Here is an 18860-nt window from a genome sequence, read left to right on the forward strand (position 1 = left end):
CCTCGGGAGACAGGTTACTGGTGATAGTTGATAGTACTGGTGATAGTAGGTGAACTCTTGAACCACTTCCAGAGTGTGATCGCCGATATTGATGGATGGGGCATTTCTGACGTCCTGTCCCATGATGTTCGTTTTCTTGAGGCTGATGGTTAGGCCAAATTCATTGCAGGCAGCCGCAAACCTGTCGATGAGTCTCTGCAGACACTCTTCTGTGTGGGATGTTAATGCAGCATCGTCAGCAAAGAGGAGTTCCCTGATGAGGACTTTCCGTACTTTGGTCTTCGCTTTTAGATGGGCAAGGTTGAACAACCTGCCACCTGATCTCGTGTGGAGAAAAATTCCTTCTTCTGAAGACTTGAACGCATGAGAGAGCAGCAGATAGAAGATGATCCCAAACAGTGCAGGTGCGAGAACACAGCCCTGTTTCACGCCACTCAGTATTAGAAAGGGGTCTGATGAGGCGCCGCTATGCTGAATTGTGCCTTCCATATTGTCATGGAATGCGGTGATGATACTTAGTAGCTTTGGTGGGCATCCAATCTTTTCTAGTAGTCTGAAGAGACCACATCTGCTGACGAGGTCAAAGGCTTTGGTGAAATCAATGAAAGCAACGTAGAGGGGCATCTGTTGTTCACGGCATTTCTCCTGTAGCTGGCGAAGGGAGAACAGCACGTCAATGGTAGATCTCTGTGCTCGAAAGCCACACTGTGCCTCAGGATAGACACGCTCAGCCAGCTTCTGGAGCCTGTTTAAGGCGACTCGAGCGAAGACTTTCCCCACTATGCTGAGCAAGGAGATTCCATGGTAGTTGTTGCACAACTCTTCAGTATTATATTACTTAATAAAAAAAGCATAAACACGACACCACGTGAAAGATTACATTTCTAATATTAATTTCACGAGAAACAAGGAAATAAATTGGCATTAGTGTGCACAGCATATTTTACTTTATATTTGACACAGCTATCAAGGACTGAATCTACTGCACAGCACAGAGTGATTGCTGCAATTGAGCAACATTAAATTTCACAGAACAGTAAATGGAAGGCCAGCCAGAATCCACTTCAGACACATTTTTATATCCGTTTTCTTCTAAAGGTGTTAACTAAAGGTTCCACTACGTCAAGGTCCACGTCTGTTGACGTCACCCAGCTCTATCATACCAATACGTCCCCTGACCCCTTCACTGTGTTCTCAGAATATTTGTCAGATGTTCAATCCCTGGATGATTTGTAATTCACTCCAATACAAGGGATTTGCTGGCATGCAGTCTGCTTTCCGCTGTATTCCTCCAACTAAATACTGGGAAGACTGAAGTCATTGTCTTCAGGACCCACCACAAACTCCACTCCCTAGCCACGGACTCAATCGCTCTCCTGGGCAATTGCCTGCGGTGCAACCAGACTGATCACAAACTTGGTGACATATCTGACCCGGAGATAAGCTCCCAGCCACATCACCAAGACCACCTATTTACTCCTCTAGCATCACCCGGCTCAGCTCATCTGCTGCTGAAACTCTCCAATACCTTTGTAACCTCTAGACTTGATTATTTCTACTGACCTCTGACAAACATTCCAAGTTCTACTGTCCATAAAACTCAACAGCATCCACTACTCTGCTGCCTGAAACCTAACTTGCAACAAGTCCCATTCACCTATCACCCCTGTGCTCGCTGACTAACATTGACTCCCACTCCAGCAAAATATCAGTTTTTAAATTCATATCTTTGTTTTCAAATCACTCCATGGTCTTGCCCCTCCCTATCTCTAACCTCCTCCACCCCGACAATCCTCCAACGTATCTGCACTCCTACAACAGTCCCGATTTTAATTATTTCACCATTGCGGCCATGCCTTCAGTTGCCTCGGCCCGAGCTCTAGAATTCCCTCCCTAAACCTCTCCACCTCACTTTCCTCCTTTAAGACACTCCTTAAAACCTACTTCTTTGACCAAGTTTTTGGTCACCTCTCATAACATTCCGTAGCTCGGTGTCATACTTTGATTTACAATCACTCCTGTGAAGCACCTTTGCAAAGGTAAATGTGCTACATAAATACAAGTTGTTGGCATAGCAACACCAAACAAGTCTCTTTCAGGCACCTCAGATGTTATACATATGCTGGGCATGAGAAATCTGACTGAGTTTTCTCCAACTCTCAATGCCTTACCAATTGGTAATGAGCATTACTGTACTGACTAACCCAACCACCCTAATTAAGTGTGCAAAGTACAGAAAATTTATCACAATGCCACGTGCTTTTGCTTCATGGCAGAGAGGTTCTCCTACTAATTTGGTCACGATGTATTTTTTCTGCTTTATAAATTCACAACGCTCACACTCATCCCTCTGTGGTCTCTGCACTCAACTAATTTACCTCGTTTCAGAGACTTGAGCACAAAATCCAGGCAAACATTCCCACTGCAGCATTGACGGAATGCTGCACTGTTGGAGGAGCTATATTTTGACGAGACATGAAACCAAGGCCTGTCTGCCCTCTCAGGTGGATGCAGAAGATCCCATGGCACTATTGGAACAGGAGAGCTTTCCCCAATGCCCTCACCCAATATCACAAAAATAAAATTTCGTCATCATCTTACTGCTGTTTGTGGAGCTTGCTGTGCGCAAATTTGCAATGTAGAAAACGCAGTGAACAGTGACTACACTTTAAAACTACTTCATTGGCTGCAAAGCATTTCAGCACGTACTGAGGTCATGAAAGGTGCTATATAAATGCAAATTTGTTTCCTTCCCCATTCAGGTGGCTTTTTTGGTATAAATTGTAGTAAATATAGAAACCAGGATTTAGAACCTTTTTTTTTTTCTAAAATTCATTTCCTGTGAAACCACCTCAGTCATTATCTGGCTTCCTGTAGTATTATCCATCTGAAGCGCTTTAGGTTCCTCCCCCAGCTCTCTCCTTCTCTTTCTTTCTCTCAGCTGGTTTTTCACTTGCAACAAGAAACACCATTAATTCCTCAGTGAGTCGGAATTAAACAGCAGCATCACTATGTGAGACACCGCTCTTCAAACAAACAGAAAATATGCGCTGTCCCCAATTTTGGACACTGATCATTATTTTAAATTTATTTTGGGGACACACACTTCTGACAATCCATATAACTTGGCCATGGTGAAATTCCTTAGCATTGCAAGAATCTGGCACCTCTCCCAAGTGCCCATTCTCTATTTGTGAGCTATTAAATAAATTTAAAACTTGCATTTAGATAGCATCTTTCATGACCTCAGGATGTCCTAAAGCACTTTGCAGCAATGAAGTGTTTTTGAAGAGTCGTCACTGTTTTAATGTAGGAAACACGGCAGCCAATTCGAGCACAGCAAGCTCCCAAAAACAGTAATGCAATAAAAACAAGAACTGCTGGAACCACTCAGCAGGTCTGGCAGCATCTGTGGAAAGACAAGCAGAGTTAACGTTTCAGGTCAGTGACCCTTCTTCGGAACAGTAATGCAATAATGACCAGATAATCTATTTTTAGTGATGTTGATTGAGGGATAAATATTGGACCAGGACGCTGGGGAGAACTTCCTGCTTTTCATCACAACTTTTGCCATGGGATTTTTTTTACGTCCACCTAAAAGAGCAGGCTGGGCCTCGATTTAACATCTCATCCAAAAGATGGCACCTCTGGTAGGGGCAGCACTCCCTCAGTACTGCACTAGGAGTGTCAGCCTGGATTTTGTGTTCAAGTCTCTGGAATGTGACTTCAGCCCACAACCTGCTGACTCAGAGGCAAGAGCCCCAGCCACTGAGTCACAGCTGCGGGCAGGCAATCAATCTGCCACTCCCAAACTTCTTCTGAGGTCATTCTCTGTACAACTGCTGGGAGCTCTGCAAATGATACATCCAGGATGAGTCACAGAGTCAGAGTTTTACAGCACAGAAACAGGCCCTTCGGTCCAACGAGCCTATGCTGACCATCAAGCACCTGACCTAACTAATCCCATTTCCCCGCACGGCCCGTGGCCTTGTATGTTATGGCGTTTCAAGTGCTCATCTAAATATTTCTTAAATGTCGTAAGTGTTCCTGCCTCTACCACTCCTTCAGGCCGTGTGTTCCAGATTCCAACTACCCTCTGGGTGAAAAAATTCCTCCTCCACTCCCCTCTAAACCTCCTGCCCCTTACCTTAAATCTATGCCCCCTAGTTATTGACCTCTCCGCTAAGGGAAAAAGTTTCTTCCTATCTATCCTATCAATGCCCCTCATAATTTTGTACGCCTCAATCAGGTCCCCCCTCAGCCTTCTCCGCTCCAAGGAAAACAACCCCAGTCTATCTCGTCTGTCTTCATAACTGAAATGCTCCAGCCCAGGCAACATCCTGGTGAATCTCCTCTGCACCCTCTCCAGTGCAATCACATCCTTCCTGTAGCGTGGCAACCAGAACTGTACACAGTACTCCAACTGCAGCCTAACCAGCGTTTTATGCAGCTCCATCATAACCTCCCTGCTCTTATATTCTATGCCTCGGCTAATAAAGGCAAGTATCCCGTAAGCCTTCCTAACCACCTTAGCTACCTGTGCTGCTGCCTTCAGTGATCTATGGACAAGCACCCCAAGGTCCCTCTGACCTTCTGTACTCCCTAGGGTCCTACCATCCATTGTATAATCCATTGCTTTGTTAGACCTCCCAAAGTGCATCACCTCACACTTCGCAGGATTAAACTCCATTTGCCACTGCTCCGCCCATCTTACCTGCCCATCTATATCATCCTGTGGACTAAGGCTATCCTCCTCACTATTTACAACACCACCTGTTGTTCTTCCCTTACACTGCTGGGAAGTCTAGGCCATATACTCGGGAGGTTCCCACTGATGGCAGAGTGAATGGATGTATCTGCTCACTGTCCTTCAGGATGTCAAGGTGGGCAGACAGTGTTAGGATACAAATCAGACATGATACAGTTGAATGGCAGAACAGGCTTGAGGGGCTGAATGACCTCCTCCTGTTCCTATGATGCCAAGTATTTGTTTTATTGGAAGGATGTGGGAAGATCAATAGATTTCTAGATATTAAAGGTAACAAGGAATATGGCGATAGTGCCGAGGAAATTACGTTGAGGTATATCAGCCATGATCTAGTTGAAAGGTGGTGCAGGATCAACCGGCCGAATGGCCTACTCTACTCCCATTTTCTATATTCCTAAGAGAAGCTAAAAAAAAACACAACTAATTCAACATAAGCAACAACAAAAAAACCAAAAATAAAAAATCAACATTTCTCGGATTGACTGCCTCATTAATATCTCAAACTATTTGTTACTGTTAGTCCCCACAAGACGACAATTAATCCAATACCTTATGTAGTGCATTGCTCAAATCTACAATGTCTGCTGAGACGAGACGAAACAAAACTATATCACATCCAAAGGCTCTTCTTACAGACAACAATAAACTGACATCAGCTTATATGCTTGAGCTACGTACCCTCCTGAGCTCCTGACAATATTTTATTTCAGCAGTTGGCAGCACTGATCGGATTTACACAAAAACATTTTGCAGAACTCCTCTCTTCCTTCTCTCCCACCAGACCTGAACAAGAGAAGTTTGGCTGTGCAGTTTCCATGGCAACATCTCCTCTGGTACAGAGACACATATGGCAGCCAGAGGGTAATACAGAAGGTCGTAGCGATATTCAGGTTACAAAACAAAAGCAATAATTTGCATTTATGAAGCTAGAGTTAAAGTAAATGTCCCGAGATTCCTCAGAGAGTAGAAATAAGATGCCAAACAGTAGGATTAAGGGCAGTGACCGAAGATGTGCTCAGACCTGCTCCGCCATCTCTGTTCAGTCTCCGTTCAGCTCCTCTCCATCCCACCCTTGAGTGCCCCCAAAGAGACCATGCAGGGAAGGAAGGAGAAACCATTGCAGGAGAGGTACTGACTACACGGGGACAGGAAGGAGTGCAGCAATGGAAGTGGATCAAAGACAGAAAACAGGAGTGTGTCTACACCAAACACAATAGAGGGACATTGTACTAGTCATGAAGAAACCCTGAAGCCGTGGGGCCAATACATATCCCTCAACCAACATCACAAGCAGATTATCTGGTCACTATCACATTGATCTCTGTGGGAGTTTGCTATGCACAAACCTCACTTCCTACACTACAATGGTAACTACACTTCAAAACGAAAGCACTTTGGTACATACTGGGGGTATTGTAGGCTCAAGTCTTTTTTTTCCCTTTTATGAAGTTACTTAATAGTGACCATCACTAGTTTTTCAAGTGGGGAATACCCTGCCTAGCCGATCTCCTTCACTATTTTGAGGAATTTGCGTCCCAGGCAAATCCTGGAACAGAACACATTTAGCTTCCCAAAAGCCTTTGGCAAAGGTCCAGATGAAAGGTTGCTTCTAACAAGATAAAACAAAAATTGTTGAAGGGTGGAAAGCAGTGGATAATCTATCAGAGGATCAGCGTTAGGCAGGAAAAAAGTGCAGAGTGGAATGCTCCAGGATTGGTGTTGGGACTTACACGGTTTCAATTTTACAATTAATGACTTGGATTCAGAAGCATAATACCAACTGGTCAAAATCAACAGACCAAACCAAACTAGGAGGAAATATTGAATCAGAGCCCAAAACCTACAAAATATGAACTCAGCATAATATGCTGGTGGTTGAAACACGGAGATGAAATTTAACTCAGACCTGTATAAGATACATCAGGAAGAAAAATCAGCAAAATTGGTACAACATGACTGGTGCCAGATCACTGACCGAAGTCCTAGTATAGAGCAGAGCCGAGAGACAATGTTAGCATCACAGAACCGATGAGGAAAGATTGAATAAAGTTGGGCTTTTCAGCATTGGAAGGTGGCAACAATTGCCTTATAAACCTCTGTAGGTCACCAATGAGTGGTATAGAAAAGGCAGATATGGAACACAACTTCAAATTAAAGCATGGCAACAGGCTAAGGGAGCTAGGGTGGAAACAAGCAAAAGGCAAATTCAGGACTGGTGTGAGGAAGTTGTCACACAGTGACAAGTGCTTAGAATTTAACACTTAGAGCCCTTAATGCACAGACTGAAGGGTCACTCTGGATCGATAAGATGAGCCCAAATGTCCTTCCTCATCCATATAACTAGCAAAAATGGTAGCAGCAACAAGAGGGAAAAGAGAATTTACACAGAGTTATGATGACCTGGAAGGCACTGCCTGAAATGGTGGCAGGAGGAGATCCAACTGTAACTTTCAAAAGGGAGTCAGATAAATACTGGATATGGAAAATCTGCAGGGCTATGGGGAAAGAGCAAATGGAGTGGGAACTAATTGGATAGGTCTTTCAAAAAGAGCTAGCAGAGGCATGATGGGCCAAAGGGCCTCAATCTGTGCTGCATCATTCTATGGTTCCATATGTCTCACGATCTCATGAAATCTGGCGCAGTGGGAGAGCAAGATATGCTACAGCAGCAATGGTGCTCCATTCGCCTCTGCTCTCAATTTGCTAGGTTTGCATTCATTACCATTGTGAGGTGGGGGAAGGTGCTTCATGCAGAGTGGGTCAAAGGGGAGCAAATAGAAAAAAAAAAAAAATCACAAAGACCTCTAACTATCCCTGGGCCGCACTCACATATTTCTAAGCAATCGATTCAGAGCACCACAGGCAAAGGCCACTAGCTGCAGGGTAGAAACAGGAAAGCAAAATAGGGCAAAAAAAAAAGGATAAATCCCCTTTTTTAAAAAAAGTGGCATTTATTTGGACTCTTAACTCACTGCCATAGCAACACGGAACATAAGGACTGAAGACAGCTGGATTTTTCTTTTGAGAAATATTCACCATTATGTTTTCAGTGAAGTGGAAATATCACCACTAGTAACTGAACTCTCAACCTGCCAGTACTGAATATATCTCGTTTCCCTGGCAATGATTTACTTCCTATTAAAGCTCCTTCCACAATCCCTTCCCCCATTTTAGGAAAAAAGCAATTTAAGTAATATATTATAGAAATTTCCAAATCCCTCTTCTGCCTCATGCAAAGTCTAGATCAGTCTTGCTTCTTATCTCTGCTCCACCTTTGGGGGGCATAGGAACAGGAATAGGCCACTCAGCCCCTTGAGCTGATATACTGTCCTTAAAGCTAAATTTTCATCAACAAATCTGCAAACACCCACAAGAAAAAAGTTTCTCTCTCCAAGTCCATTTAGGTTAGACCAGCGTAAACTTAGAGGTGATCTGATAAAGGACAAGATAGTCTGCCAATTGAGAGATTATTTCATGTTTAACAGTTGGGGAGGGCTGGGGGCTTGACTTTAAACTGCGTGAGAGTAAAACAGATGTTGGGCAGGTCTTCTTTTCCCCAGACAATCATGAGTCTCTGGAATGTGTTACCAGCCAGTGTGTCAGGAGCTGACTCCCTGTCTTCAAGCAGGAGCAGGTCCAGTTCTTCGTTTGGGCTAAGATTGCATCACATTAAAGGCAAGTGTCTTTATAGAGAATAACTTGCATTTATATAGCATCTTTAACATAGCAAAACATCACAGGAGGGTTATCAAACATAATCTGACACCAAGCCATATAAGGAGATATTAAGGCAGATGATCAAAAGGTTTGTACGGTCGTAGGTTTTAAGGACTGTCTTAAAAGGGGAGGGAGGGAATTCCAGAGCTTAGGGTCCAGACAGCTGAAGACATAGCCGCCAATGGTGAAACGAGTAAAATCAGGGGCATTCATAAGGCCAGAATTGAAAGAATGCAGAGATCTTGGAGGATTGTAAGGCTGGAGGTGATGAGAGAGAGAGAGAGGTAGGGACTTGAAAACAAGAATGAGAATTTTAAAATTCAGGCTGCTTAACTGGCAGCCCAGGTACATCAGTGAACACAGGAGTGATGGGTGAACAGGAATTGGTGCGATTTAGGATATGCGTAATAGAGCTTTGTATGAGCTCAATGATGGAAGATGAGAGGCCAGCTAAGAAAACATTGGAATAATCAGAGAGGTAACAAAGGCATGAATGAGGATTCCAGCAGCAGATGAGTTGAGGCAGGGGCTGAGTTGGGCAATGTTACAGGTGAAAATAGGCAAACTTAGTGATTGCATGGTCATGTGGTTGGAAGCTCGTCTCAGGGTCAAATTGCCCCTGGGTGATTTCTCTGGAATTTCTGCCTTTCCCAGAGATTAGATAGCTGCAGGTGCCAAGGAGGAACGAGGGAAGGAGGAGTGTGTGTTTGGGAGATGTATGTGGTGGGGTGCAGAGGACTGTTGTCATGATATGCTGAAGATCATGAGTGTGGGGCAGGCTTGATGGACCAGCTGGTCTGTTCCTGCCCATCTATTTCATGCTTATAAATACCGAAATAGTAACCAGAAGTATTAACAGATTCCACCTCCATACCATACAATCAAGTACAACAGAAATTTTGAGGAACTGAAAATGGCACTTTGGCTCAACAAGCCCAACCCTTTGGGCTAATGCCATTCGACACACTCAATATATTCCTCAATTCCTTCCTTCTTGAAAAAACATACCAAGTTGGACCAATTTGTACTCTTTGTTTCAATGGTCTTCGCTGATAACTTACTTCATTAATATCAATTGAGTTGTTACATCAGATAGATACTTGAAAAGTAAAAATATGTAGGGTTGTGGGTGGAAAGAGTAAAGGAAGTGGAACTAATTGGATAACTCTTTCAAAAGAGCTGGCACAGGAACGATGGGCCAAATGGTCTGCATGATTCTATAATAATTACACTCCATGTGAAATAATCCTGACTGAATTCCTGTGTTTAACCTTAATATTAAAGTTATGTACCCTACTTTTAAACTCTCCTTCAGTGAAGCAGGCAGCAACTTAAGAATCCGCACCAGTCTTAAGGCTACAATCACATGTGCCCTCAATCAGGACTATTGCCTTTGCCTCCCCCGGGACAGCCCTGTTGCAACGATTTTTGCAGCTGGCATGTGCTTGTCCGTGGTTATAGTTAAATCACAGCAGCCAAATTTCCCATGCTCCAGGGCTGCCACCCCAGTCGCCACAGCACCAGAGAGTACAACAGATTTGAATCTGATTTTAATGAGCGCATGTTCATCCTGTATTACATTAATGCCCTCATTAACGTAACACACATGCAAAGCGTGTCTCGATCCTTCTCCCCAATATTCCATGCAAGGCAGCACTTGGCTGAGTCAGTGCCAGCAAGTGCAAACAATTTACCCGAGCCAAACTTCTTAAGTTTGAAAACTTCTACCTGGCAGTCTGAAAACTTCTTATCCAAGATGAATAAGCTGAACTTCCTCTGCCTCCATTCCCTTGGCTCCCAATGTAGTCTTTGTTGCCCCTTTGCAGTTCCTTCCCATTCTTCCTATGCTAGGGTAATCAAAAACTACATCTTGCACTCTGATAGGATCTGGCCAGTGACTTACATAGCACCATTACCTTTTCTGATTTGTATTTTGTCTCTTTGATAATGTATGGCAACCTCGTTTGCCTTTTTAAAAAATTACTGCAGCCATACACTGGACTGATGGCCTCAACAATTCTTGCACAGCAACATCCAGCCCACGTAGTTACATGGTTGAGTACAAATGACCCCGCATTATTGAAATAGCTTAAGTGGAACATTATTATTCTGCAGCTTTACAAAGAGCAGCTGAAAATCCGAAAGGGCATACTCCTCCAGGTGTGTCCAAACTCCTGAGGCTTTTGGAAGTTCCCCGCCCCCCAAGATCCAGTAACTCCCACCACCCCCAACTGCTCCAAGCTCAGGAAACAGGGACCTTACTTGCTGGCTTGTCCTGTTTGAGTTGTCTGTGCCTGGAGCTTTACAAAGGGCTGTTTTAAACAGTGTCACCTCTTTCACAGAAATGGTCTATCCCTAATTCTAAGTTGCTTCCCTTGAATTAGTTGCCAATTCCAATCAAAACAGCCTCCAGTGCTATTTTATTCAAATTGCTTAATTTAGACTACAAAATAATTTTAATTTATTTTGACCAAAACAGTAACTTCTGATGAAAGGTCACAAATCTGAAACGTTAACTCTGCTTCTCTCTCCACAGATGCTGCCAGACCTGCTGAGTATTTCCAGCATCCGCAGTATTTTGCTTTTATTTTTGTAACAATAGCTTGCTTTGGTACTGCCCCATCTTTAGTGTAGCAACACATCCCAAGACTTTGCATAGGCCTATTTTGCCAATTACCTCAAATTCGTGTCATCTGATAACCGACTGTCAATAGAAACCATTTAACCTCTCAAAATCTCTCATCATTTTGAACACCTCTAATAAATCTCCCCTTAACCTTCACTGCTCAAAAGTAGAACAATTCCACCATCTCTAGTCTCTCAATTAATTATCCCTCAAGTTCCACTTCCAGGCTTCAGTACAAAAATCAAGACTAACACTCCAGTGTAGTACTGAGGGAGTGCTGCACTGTTGGAGGTGCCGTCTTTCAGATGAGATGTTAAACCAAGGCCCGAGCTGCCTGCTCAGGTGGATGTCAAAGATCCCATAGCACTATTTCGAAGATGAGTAGGGAAGTTCTCCCCAGTGTCCTGACAAATATTTATCCCTCAAACCAACATCACAGAAAAAAATTATCTGGTCATTATCACATTGCTGTTGTGGGATCTTGCTGTGCACAAATTGGCTGCCACGTATCCCACATTACAACAGTGACTACACTTTAGGAAGTACTTCATTGGCTGTCAAGTACTTTGAGAAGTCAGTGGTCAAGATAAGCGCTATATAAATGCAAATCTTTTCCCCCCCCCCACATAATTGAAGTCCCTCATCCCTGGTACATGGAATTAATTCCCCCCCAAATAGCATCATCATCTTTGTTAGTGCTCTTTACACTAATGCAACAAAGGTCTTTTTAAAAAGAAATAGAGCATGGCACCCACCCTGCCAGATTGAGTTTTGTACAGTGTTGCTGGCTTAACACGCTGCATTGCAGGGGAGAAAGTTGTAACCCTGTAGGTTTCTGGCAGCACGTTACACTGCAATAATTTAACTGTTGTCCTCCTGACATCAGAAACATGAACATTAAGACCAATGTAATAAATTATCTTAAAATTCAATGCCAGGCATTCTGTATTCATGATTTCTTAAAAAGTAGTGCAAGTTATTTAGCCCATAACTTTTTTTCTATTTTTCTTTTAATGGTTTCTTGTATTGGTAGTTGTTGCGTTAAAGGCATTACAGAATGCCTGGCCTAGCTGATTGGGTAAGATAACGAACTCAGAGTTCCCACCCCGACCTTTACCAAAATATTTCTACTTTAAGGGTACTATTTAAACAAACGGAAAGAAATAGTATGGAAACATTACAATTCTTGGCAACGTTTTGCTAAATTATAAATAAATATTGGCTAGTTTCATTGGTTAGAACTCACAGCTCAATTATATTGGGGGAAGGGAGGGGAAAACTAAATCCAGACTATTACTCCAGAGTACAATCCACTGAACAAGTCTGGATTATTAGGGAGTGCTGTAGTACAAAACAGTTTCTTTAAGCTGACTTCTCCTGGATTTTCAGAATCCATGATGTTTCTGGGATATTTGGATTACCTAGAATGTACACAGCTACAGGTCATCCAACACAAACCTCTTCTCACCCTATCTGCATAACCTCCTATTCCATTCTCCCTCATACACGTGTCTAGCTTCCCCTTAAATGCATCGATACTATTCACCTCAACCACTCCCTGTGGTAGCAAGGTCCACATTCTCACCACTCTCTGGGTAAATAAGTTTTGCCTGAATTCCCTATTGGATTTATTGATGTCTATCTTATATTTATGGCCCTTCATTTTGGAAACATCTGTCTACTTTATCAAACCCTTTCATAATCTTAAAGGCCTCTATCAGGTCACCCCTCAGCATTCTCTTTCCTAGAGAAAAGACACCTGGTCTGTTCAATATTTTCTGATAGTTAGAACTGAAAAATTATAACTTTGAACAGAGAAGTTAATGTCTTTTTAAGCAGCTGCTCATATCTATTCATTAGATGAACAGTCTTCCCCATAGTAAACACCATTTTCTGTAACAGTTTTGCATGTATCACTCTTAGCCACAGGCATTTTTTTCTACTCAATTTATTGGACCATTCTTCCCTTGTTCCATTCTTCCCCCATTCTACATTCCCTAACCCCTCACTTCCATTTTCTCAAGAGCTGCAATAAGCCACAGGCAAGTAAATTAAAACAAAACAAACAGCCTCAAGCTAGGTACAAATGGAGCAAAGTACATTTTTTTTTTAAAAAACCATGAATCCTAAAATTATGGCAATACATACTTTTCTCCCTTCCTACACTCAACTCTTTCCTACACACAAAGCAGACTTAAAATGCTTCGTGTTGCCGATGCAACTTTCCAAGAAATTTCACATCTGCAAACTCTTAACCGATCCAATCAGAAAGAACTAGATTCTTACTGTAACCTAACCTCTATATGAACCCACATTCATTTCAATTACTCCAGCGCACACACCTACACGCTATTTTACACTCATACAATTTATTTTAATACAGTTCCTGAACTTATAAAACAGCACATTTCTGCCTTACCATGAGCAGCATTAGTGGCAATTTATATTTAACACACACACGCAATGCATACGTACACACAAATTACCAAATAAATTGGATATGGTTAATATTCAGACTGACACCAGCAAAACAGCAAATCACTGCCATATTAATAATGTTGCAACTGAGGGACTGACCTTTATCTTATAGATAAGAACTGAATTCATTCATTTAAAGAATTAAAAGACCTTGACCCAGGTAAATACACACAAAAAAGCCCAGTTTTTATTTACAAAAATGCTGTGACAGGGTCCTCTGGTTACCAGAGGCAGCCTGTGCAAATTACAAAATGCCACTTTTTGGCCTGTGCATACAAGCCAAACAAATAGGAGATGATACTGTACCAGGTCTGCTTGAAATGCATTTTGTTATGGTATAGTTTAAGAACTTTCTTTTTTTTAAAAAAAACAATTCCTGCAGACCCAGTGTATATGATTTACATCAGCTGTCAGGCCTCTCTCTCTCATACACTACACACACAAAGCCTCTGTTGTATAATCTCTCTGTGACACTGAACAATTGCTGGATCTTTACTATCTGTCTTTTGCCTCCCACAGTGTTTCCCAGGCTGGCTTATCCTGCATCCTTCTCTCTAAACCACCCCACCCCCATCCCAAAGCACAGCTGTCAGAGCAAGCCTGCCCCTATGGTGTTGCTGTGTGTGTATGTGTTACTCACCCAGAATATAATATTAAAGCCGAATATGAAATACTTGATGCAGCAGCTGACTTCAGGTCCTTTGTAATGTTTCCCTGACATCTTGGGCTGTTCATTGAAGGAAGAATTGTCTGGAAGACGGAAGGCTGAAGGCGGCCAGGCGGAGACTGATGGCAGCGCAGGGAGGCCGCGGGATACAAAGTGTCTCCGGCTCGGCTACAATGTGTCCGGCGGGGGAACCTCCTCCCGCCTCGACAGGGAGCGCCCGGCGGACACTGCACAGGCGGAGCTCCGGCTTAACACATATCCCGGGACAAGGAAGCAGCGCAAAATCCCGGGATAAGGAGGTGCTCCGGGATAAGCAAAGGCGGGACTTCCGGGAGCGAGGGGGAAAGCAGCAAAGAAAGAAGGGAATGAGAGATAGATAAAGAGAGAAACAAAGTGGTATAAATAAAGAGGGAGAGAGAAAGAGTGATAGAAAGAGAGGGGGAGAAACAAAGTGATGGAAAGAAGTGAGAAATGGATAGAGAATTAATAAGGGAATGATTGAGATCTGCCAGTGACTTGGGTTAAATTCAAAATCATGAAGTGTTTTGATAGAGTCAATAGAAACTGTTTCCATTGGTAGGAGGGTCGCTAACTAGAGGACACAGAATTAAGATCATTGGGAAAAGAGTCAGAAGGGAGATGAGAATTTTTTGTATGCAGTGAGTTGTTGTGATGTGGAATGCGCTGTCTGAAAGGGCGGTGGAAGCAGATTCAATAGTAACTTTCAAAAGGGAATTGGATAAATACTTGAAAACGAAAAATTTGCAGGGTGATGGAGAAAGAGCGGGGGAGGGCATGGGACTAAACCATTTGCTCTTACAAGGAGCCAGCCCAGGTACGATGGGCCAAATGGCACTCCGTGCTGTATTGATCTATAAATAAGGAGGGAGAGATGAGAGAGAAGTGGAAACAACAAATAAAGGAAAATGAGATCGGGCTGAGTTGGGTCGAATATGATTTTCCCCTAGGTGTTACAGTTGAGGCTATAGTCTCAGTCAGTTTAGTTTAGTTTAGAGATACAGCACTGAAACAGGCCCTTCGGCCCACCAAGTCTGTGCCGACCATCAACCACCCATTTATACTAATCCTACACTAATCCCATATTCCTATCACATCCCCACCTGTCCCTATATATTTCCCTACCACCTACCTATACTAGGGGCAATTTATAATGGCCAATTTACCTATCAACCTGCAAGTCTTTGGCATGTGGGAGGAAACTGGAGCACCCGGAGGAAACCCACGCAGACACAGGGAGAACTTGCAAACTCCGCACAGGCAGTATCCAGAATCGAACCCGGGTCCCTGGAGCTGTGAGGCTGCGGTGCTAACCACTGCGCCACTGTGCCGCCCCAGTTCATGGAGAAATTCAATCACTTGCCATCTAAGACTGGGTTTCCTGGCAAAATCTTTGGGACAGTGGATTCACATCAGCGTTCTGTTAAATCTGCTGATGCTTGTTTTTACTGGAAACTTTGTTTCAGCTTTCCTGACACAGAAACAAAGGAAACATAGAAAATTTACAGCACAAAAGGTAGCTATTCACTCCATCCTGTTTCGTCAGCCAAAAAAGAGCTATTCAGCCTAAACACATTTTGCAGCTCTTGATCCAAAGCCCTGTGAAGTATTTTTAAATGTGACGAGGCTTTCTGTCTCAATCAACCAGTGAGTTCCAGACCCCCACCACCCTCTGGGTGAAACATATTCTCCTGAACTCCTTTCCAATCCTTCTGCCAATTAATTTAAATCTCTGTCCCCTGGTTATTGACCACTCTGAAAAGGCAAATAGATCCTTGCTATCCACTCTATCTAGTCCCCTCGCAATCTTGTACATCTGATTTAAATCTCCCCTCAGCCTCATCTGTTCCAAAGAAAACAATCCCAGCCTGTCCAATTTTTCCTCATGGCTAAAACTCTCCTCTCCAATCAATGCATCGCACAACTGTAGCACATGTCAGAAATACAGGGATAGAAGTCAATACAAACACTATCCAAGGCCCCAAACACTCCTTTCAGGTGAAGCAGCGATTTACTTGTACTTCTTTCAATGTAGTATACTGTATTCGCTGCTCACAATGTGGTCTCCTCTACATTGGGGAGAACAAACGCAGATTGGGTGACCGCTTTGCAGAACACCTCCGCTCAGTCCGAAAGCATAACCTCGAGCTTCCAGTCGTTTGCCATTTCAACACTTCCCCCCCTGCTCTCATGCCAACATTTCTGCGTTTGGCCTACTCCAGTGTTCCAGTGAACATCAACGCAAGCTCAAAGAGCAGCCCCTGATCTTTCGATTCGGCACTCTACAGCCTTGCCAACTGAACATTCAATAACTTCAGAGCATGACTGGCCTTTTTTAATTTATTTTTTAACCATGTGCCTGCTTTTTGTGTAGACAGAGCTGCTCATTACTCTGCCATTAACACCCTCTCTGGACTAATGCTTTGTCTTTCACCGCAAGCATTAACACACGCTTTTCCTTTGTCCCAGGACAGCTTTGTGATTTAATCCCTCCTGCTCTCTGCCAAATCAAACACCTTCCCCTTTGTTCTCTTCCCCCACTCCCTCCCCTTCACTTGCTTAAAACCTAATTCTTTTCTAACCTTTGCTAGTTCTGATGAAAAGTCACAGGCCTGAAATGTTAACTCTGCTTCTCTCTCCACAGATGCTGTCAGACCTGCTGAGTATTTCCAGCACTTTTTGTTTTAATACAAACACTTTGCAGCCCGCACGATTTTCTGGTCATTGTGTAGGAATTTCCTGCTTGTTAATCTCAGAGATGACACAATTGGGGAGTAAGATATCAAGCAAGCTCTGGCGTAAATGTGTCACTTGCATAATGATGCTACACCTAAATTTCCTCAAACCTTTATTCCTGTCTATCAATCCCAGCACATGAACATATTGGGGCTCATTATAATGTGGATTTGCTCTAGTTACGCTGGTTCAAAATGGGTGTAAAATTAAGCCAAGAATTGTAGGTGCCGCTGGAAACAATGTAAGAATCTGGTGTGGAGAGCATTGCACAGAGCAATCCCGTCAAATAGGTTTTTAAAAAGATTCATAGACTCCCAGGCTGCCTGTAATGTCTGAGTCCGTGTTTCATGTATACACAGTGTGCAAGAGGTTGCAGCCCGTCTTCCACTATTTGAAGAGGCTGCTCCTCAATATAGGGCTGCACGCTCTTGATCTTCAGCTGCCCAGTCTGGAGGGGAGTGGGCAAGTTAGAGGGATCTCCTCATCAGTTTGTTCCTGGGCCTGGCCAAGTTGGTCATTAACAGGTCTGAGCAGAACAGAGTGAATGGCAGGGTCATTTGCTCTGGCTACCTGCTTCTCTTCCGTGCCGATGTCCTTGCCTGGGTATCCCTGGAGTGGGAGCATGTTGTGGCAACACAGCAACAACAACTTATATTCATATAGCACCTTTAAGATAATAAAATGTCCCATGGCACTTTACAGGAGCATTATAAAACAAAATTAGACAGCAAGCCACATAAGGCGATGTTAGGATAGATAACCAAAAGCTTTATTGAAGAGGTAGGCTTTAAGGAGCATCTTAAAGGAAGAAAGTGAAAAGTTTAGGGAGGGTATTCCAGAACTTAGGGTCTTGGCAGATAATGGCATGGCTACCAATGATAGTGCGATTAAAATTGGGGATGCTCAAGAGGCCAGAATTAGGTATCTATGATTAGAGATACAGCACTGAAACAGGCCCTTCGGCCCACCGAGTCTGTGCCAAACATCAACCACCCATTTATACTAATCCTACACTAATCCCATATTTCTACCAAACATCCCCACCTGTCCCTATATTTCCCTACCACCTACTTATACTAGTGACAATTTATAATGGCCAATTTACCTATCAACCTGCAAGTCTTTTGGCTTGTGGGAGGAAACCGGAGCACCCGGAGAAAACCCACGCAGACACAGGGAGAACTTGCAAACTCCACACAGGCAGTACCCAGAATTGAACCCGGGTCCCTGGAGCTGTGAGGCTGCGGTGCTAACCACTGCACCACTGTGACGCCCAGTGGAAGGTTGTGGGGCTGGAGCAGATTACAGAGACAGGGAGGGACGAGGCCATGGAGGGACTTGATAACAAGGATGAGAATTTTAAAATCGAGGCATTGCTTAACCAGGAGCCAGTGTAAGTCAGTGAGGACAGGGGTGATGGGTGAACAGGACTTGCTGCAAGTAAGGACATGGCAGTTGATTTTTAAATGACCTTGAGTTTATGGAGGGTAGAATGTGGGAGGCCGGCCGGATGCATTGGAATAGTCAAGCCTAGAGGTTGAAAAGACATGAATGCGGGTTTCAGCAGCAGATGAACTGAGACGGGAGAAGAGTCGGGCAATGTAATGGAAGTGGAAATTGGCGGATTTGTGGTCAGAAGCTCATCTTGGGATCAAATATGACATCAAGGTTGCCAACAGTCTGCTGGTATGCTTGAGGCTTTCCGTGACTGGTGGGCACCGGAGGGGCTGGAATGTGTAGTCGACACTTGGAACAACATTCTGCTTTAACTTGATAAATTTCCTGTCTTTTACTTATAATTTGGAAGTTATTGTTGGCGCCCCTTTTAAAAAGGGGACAATTTTATTAAT

General features: G+C 43.5%; 1 protein-coding gene across 1 annotated transcript in view; it reads right to left on the bottom strand.

Annotated features, from left to right (window-relative positions):
* The window catches only part of tspan5a (tetraspanin 5a), a 98477-nt gene extending 83898 nt beyond the window's left edge, over positions 1–14579 (bottom strand). Inside the window, exon 1 of the mRNA XM_068046250.1 lies at positions 14230–14579. Coding sequence (XP_067902351.1) covers positions 14230–14310 — 81 coding nt within the window. The 5' untranslated portion in view covers positions 14311–14579. The remainder of the gene's footprint in view (positions 1–14229) is intronic.
* Between the last annotated feature and the right edge of the window lie 4281 nt (positions 14580–18860).

The sequence above is a fragment of the Heterodontus francisci genome, chromosome 1 (genome assembly GCF_036365525.1).
Source record: "Heterodontus francisci isolate sHetFra1 chromosome 1, sHetFra1.hap1, whole genome shotgun sequence".
Lineage (NCBI taxonomy): Eukaryota > Metazoa > Chordata > Chondrichthyes > Heterodontiformes > Heterodontidae > Heterodontus > Heterodontus francisci.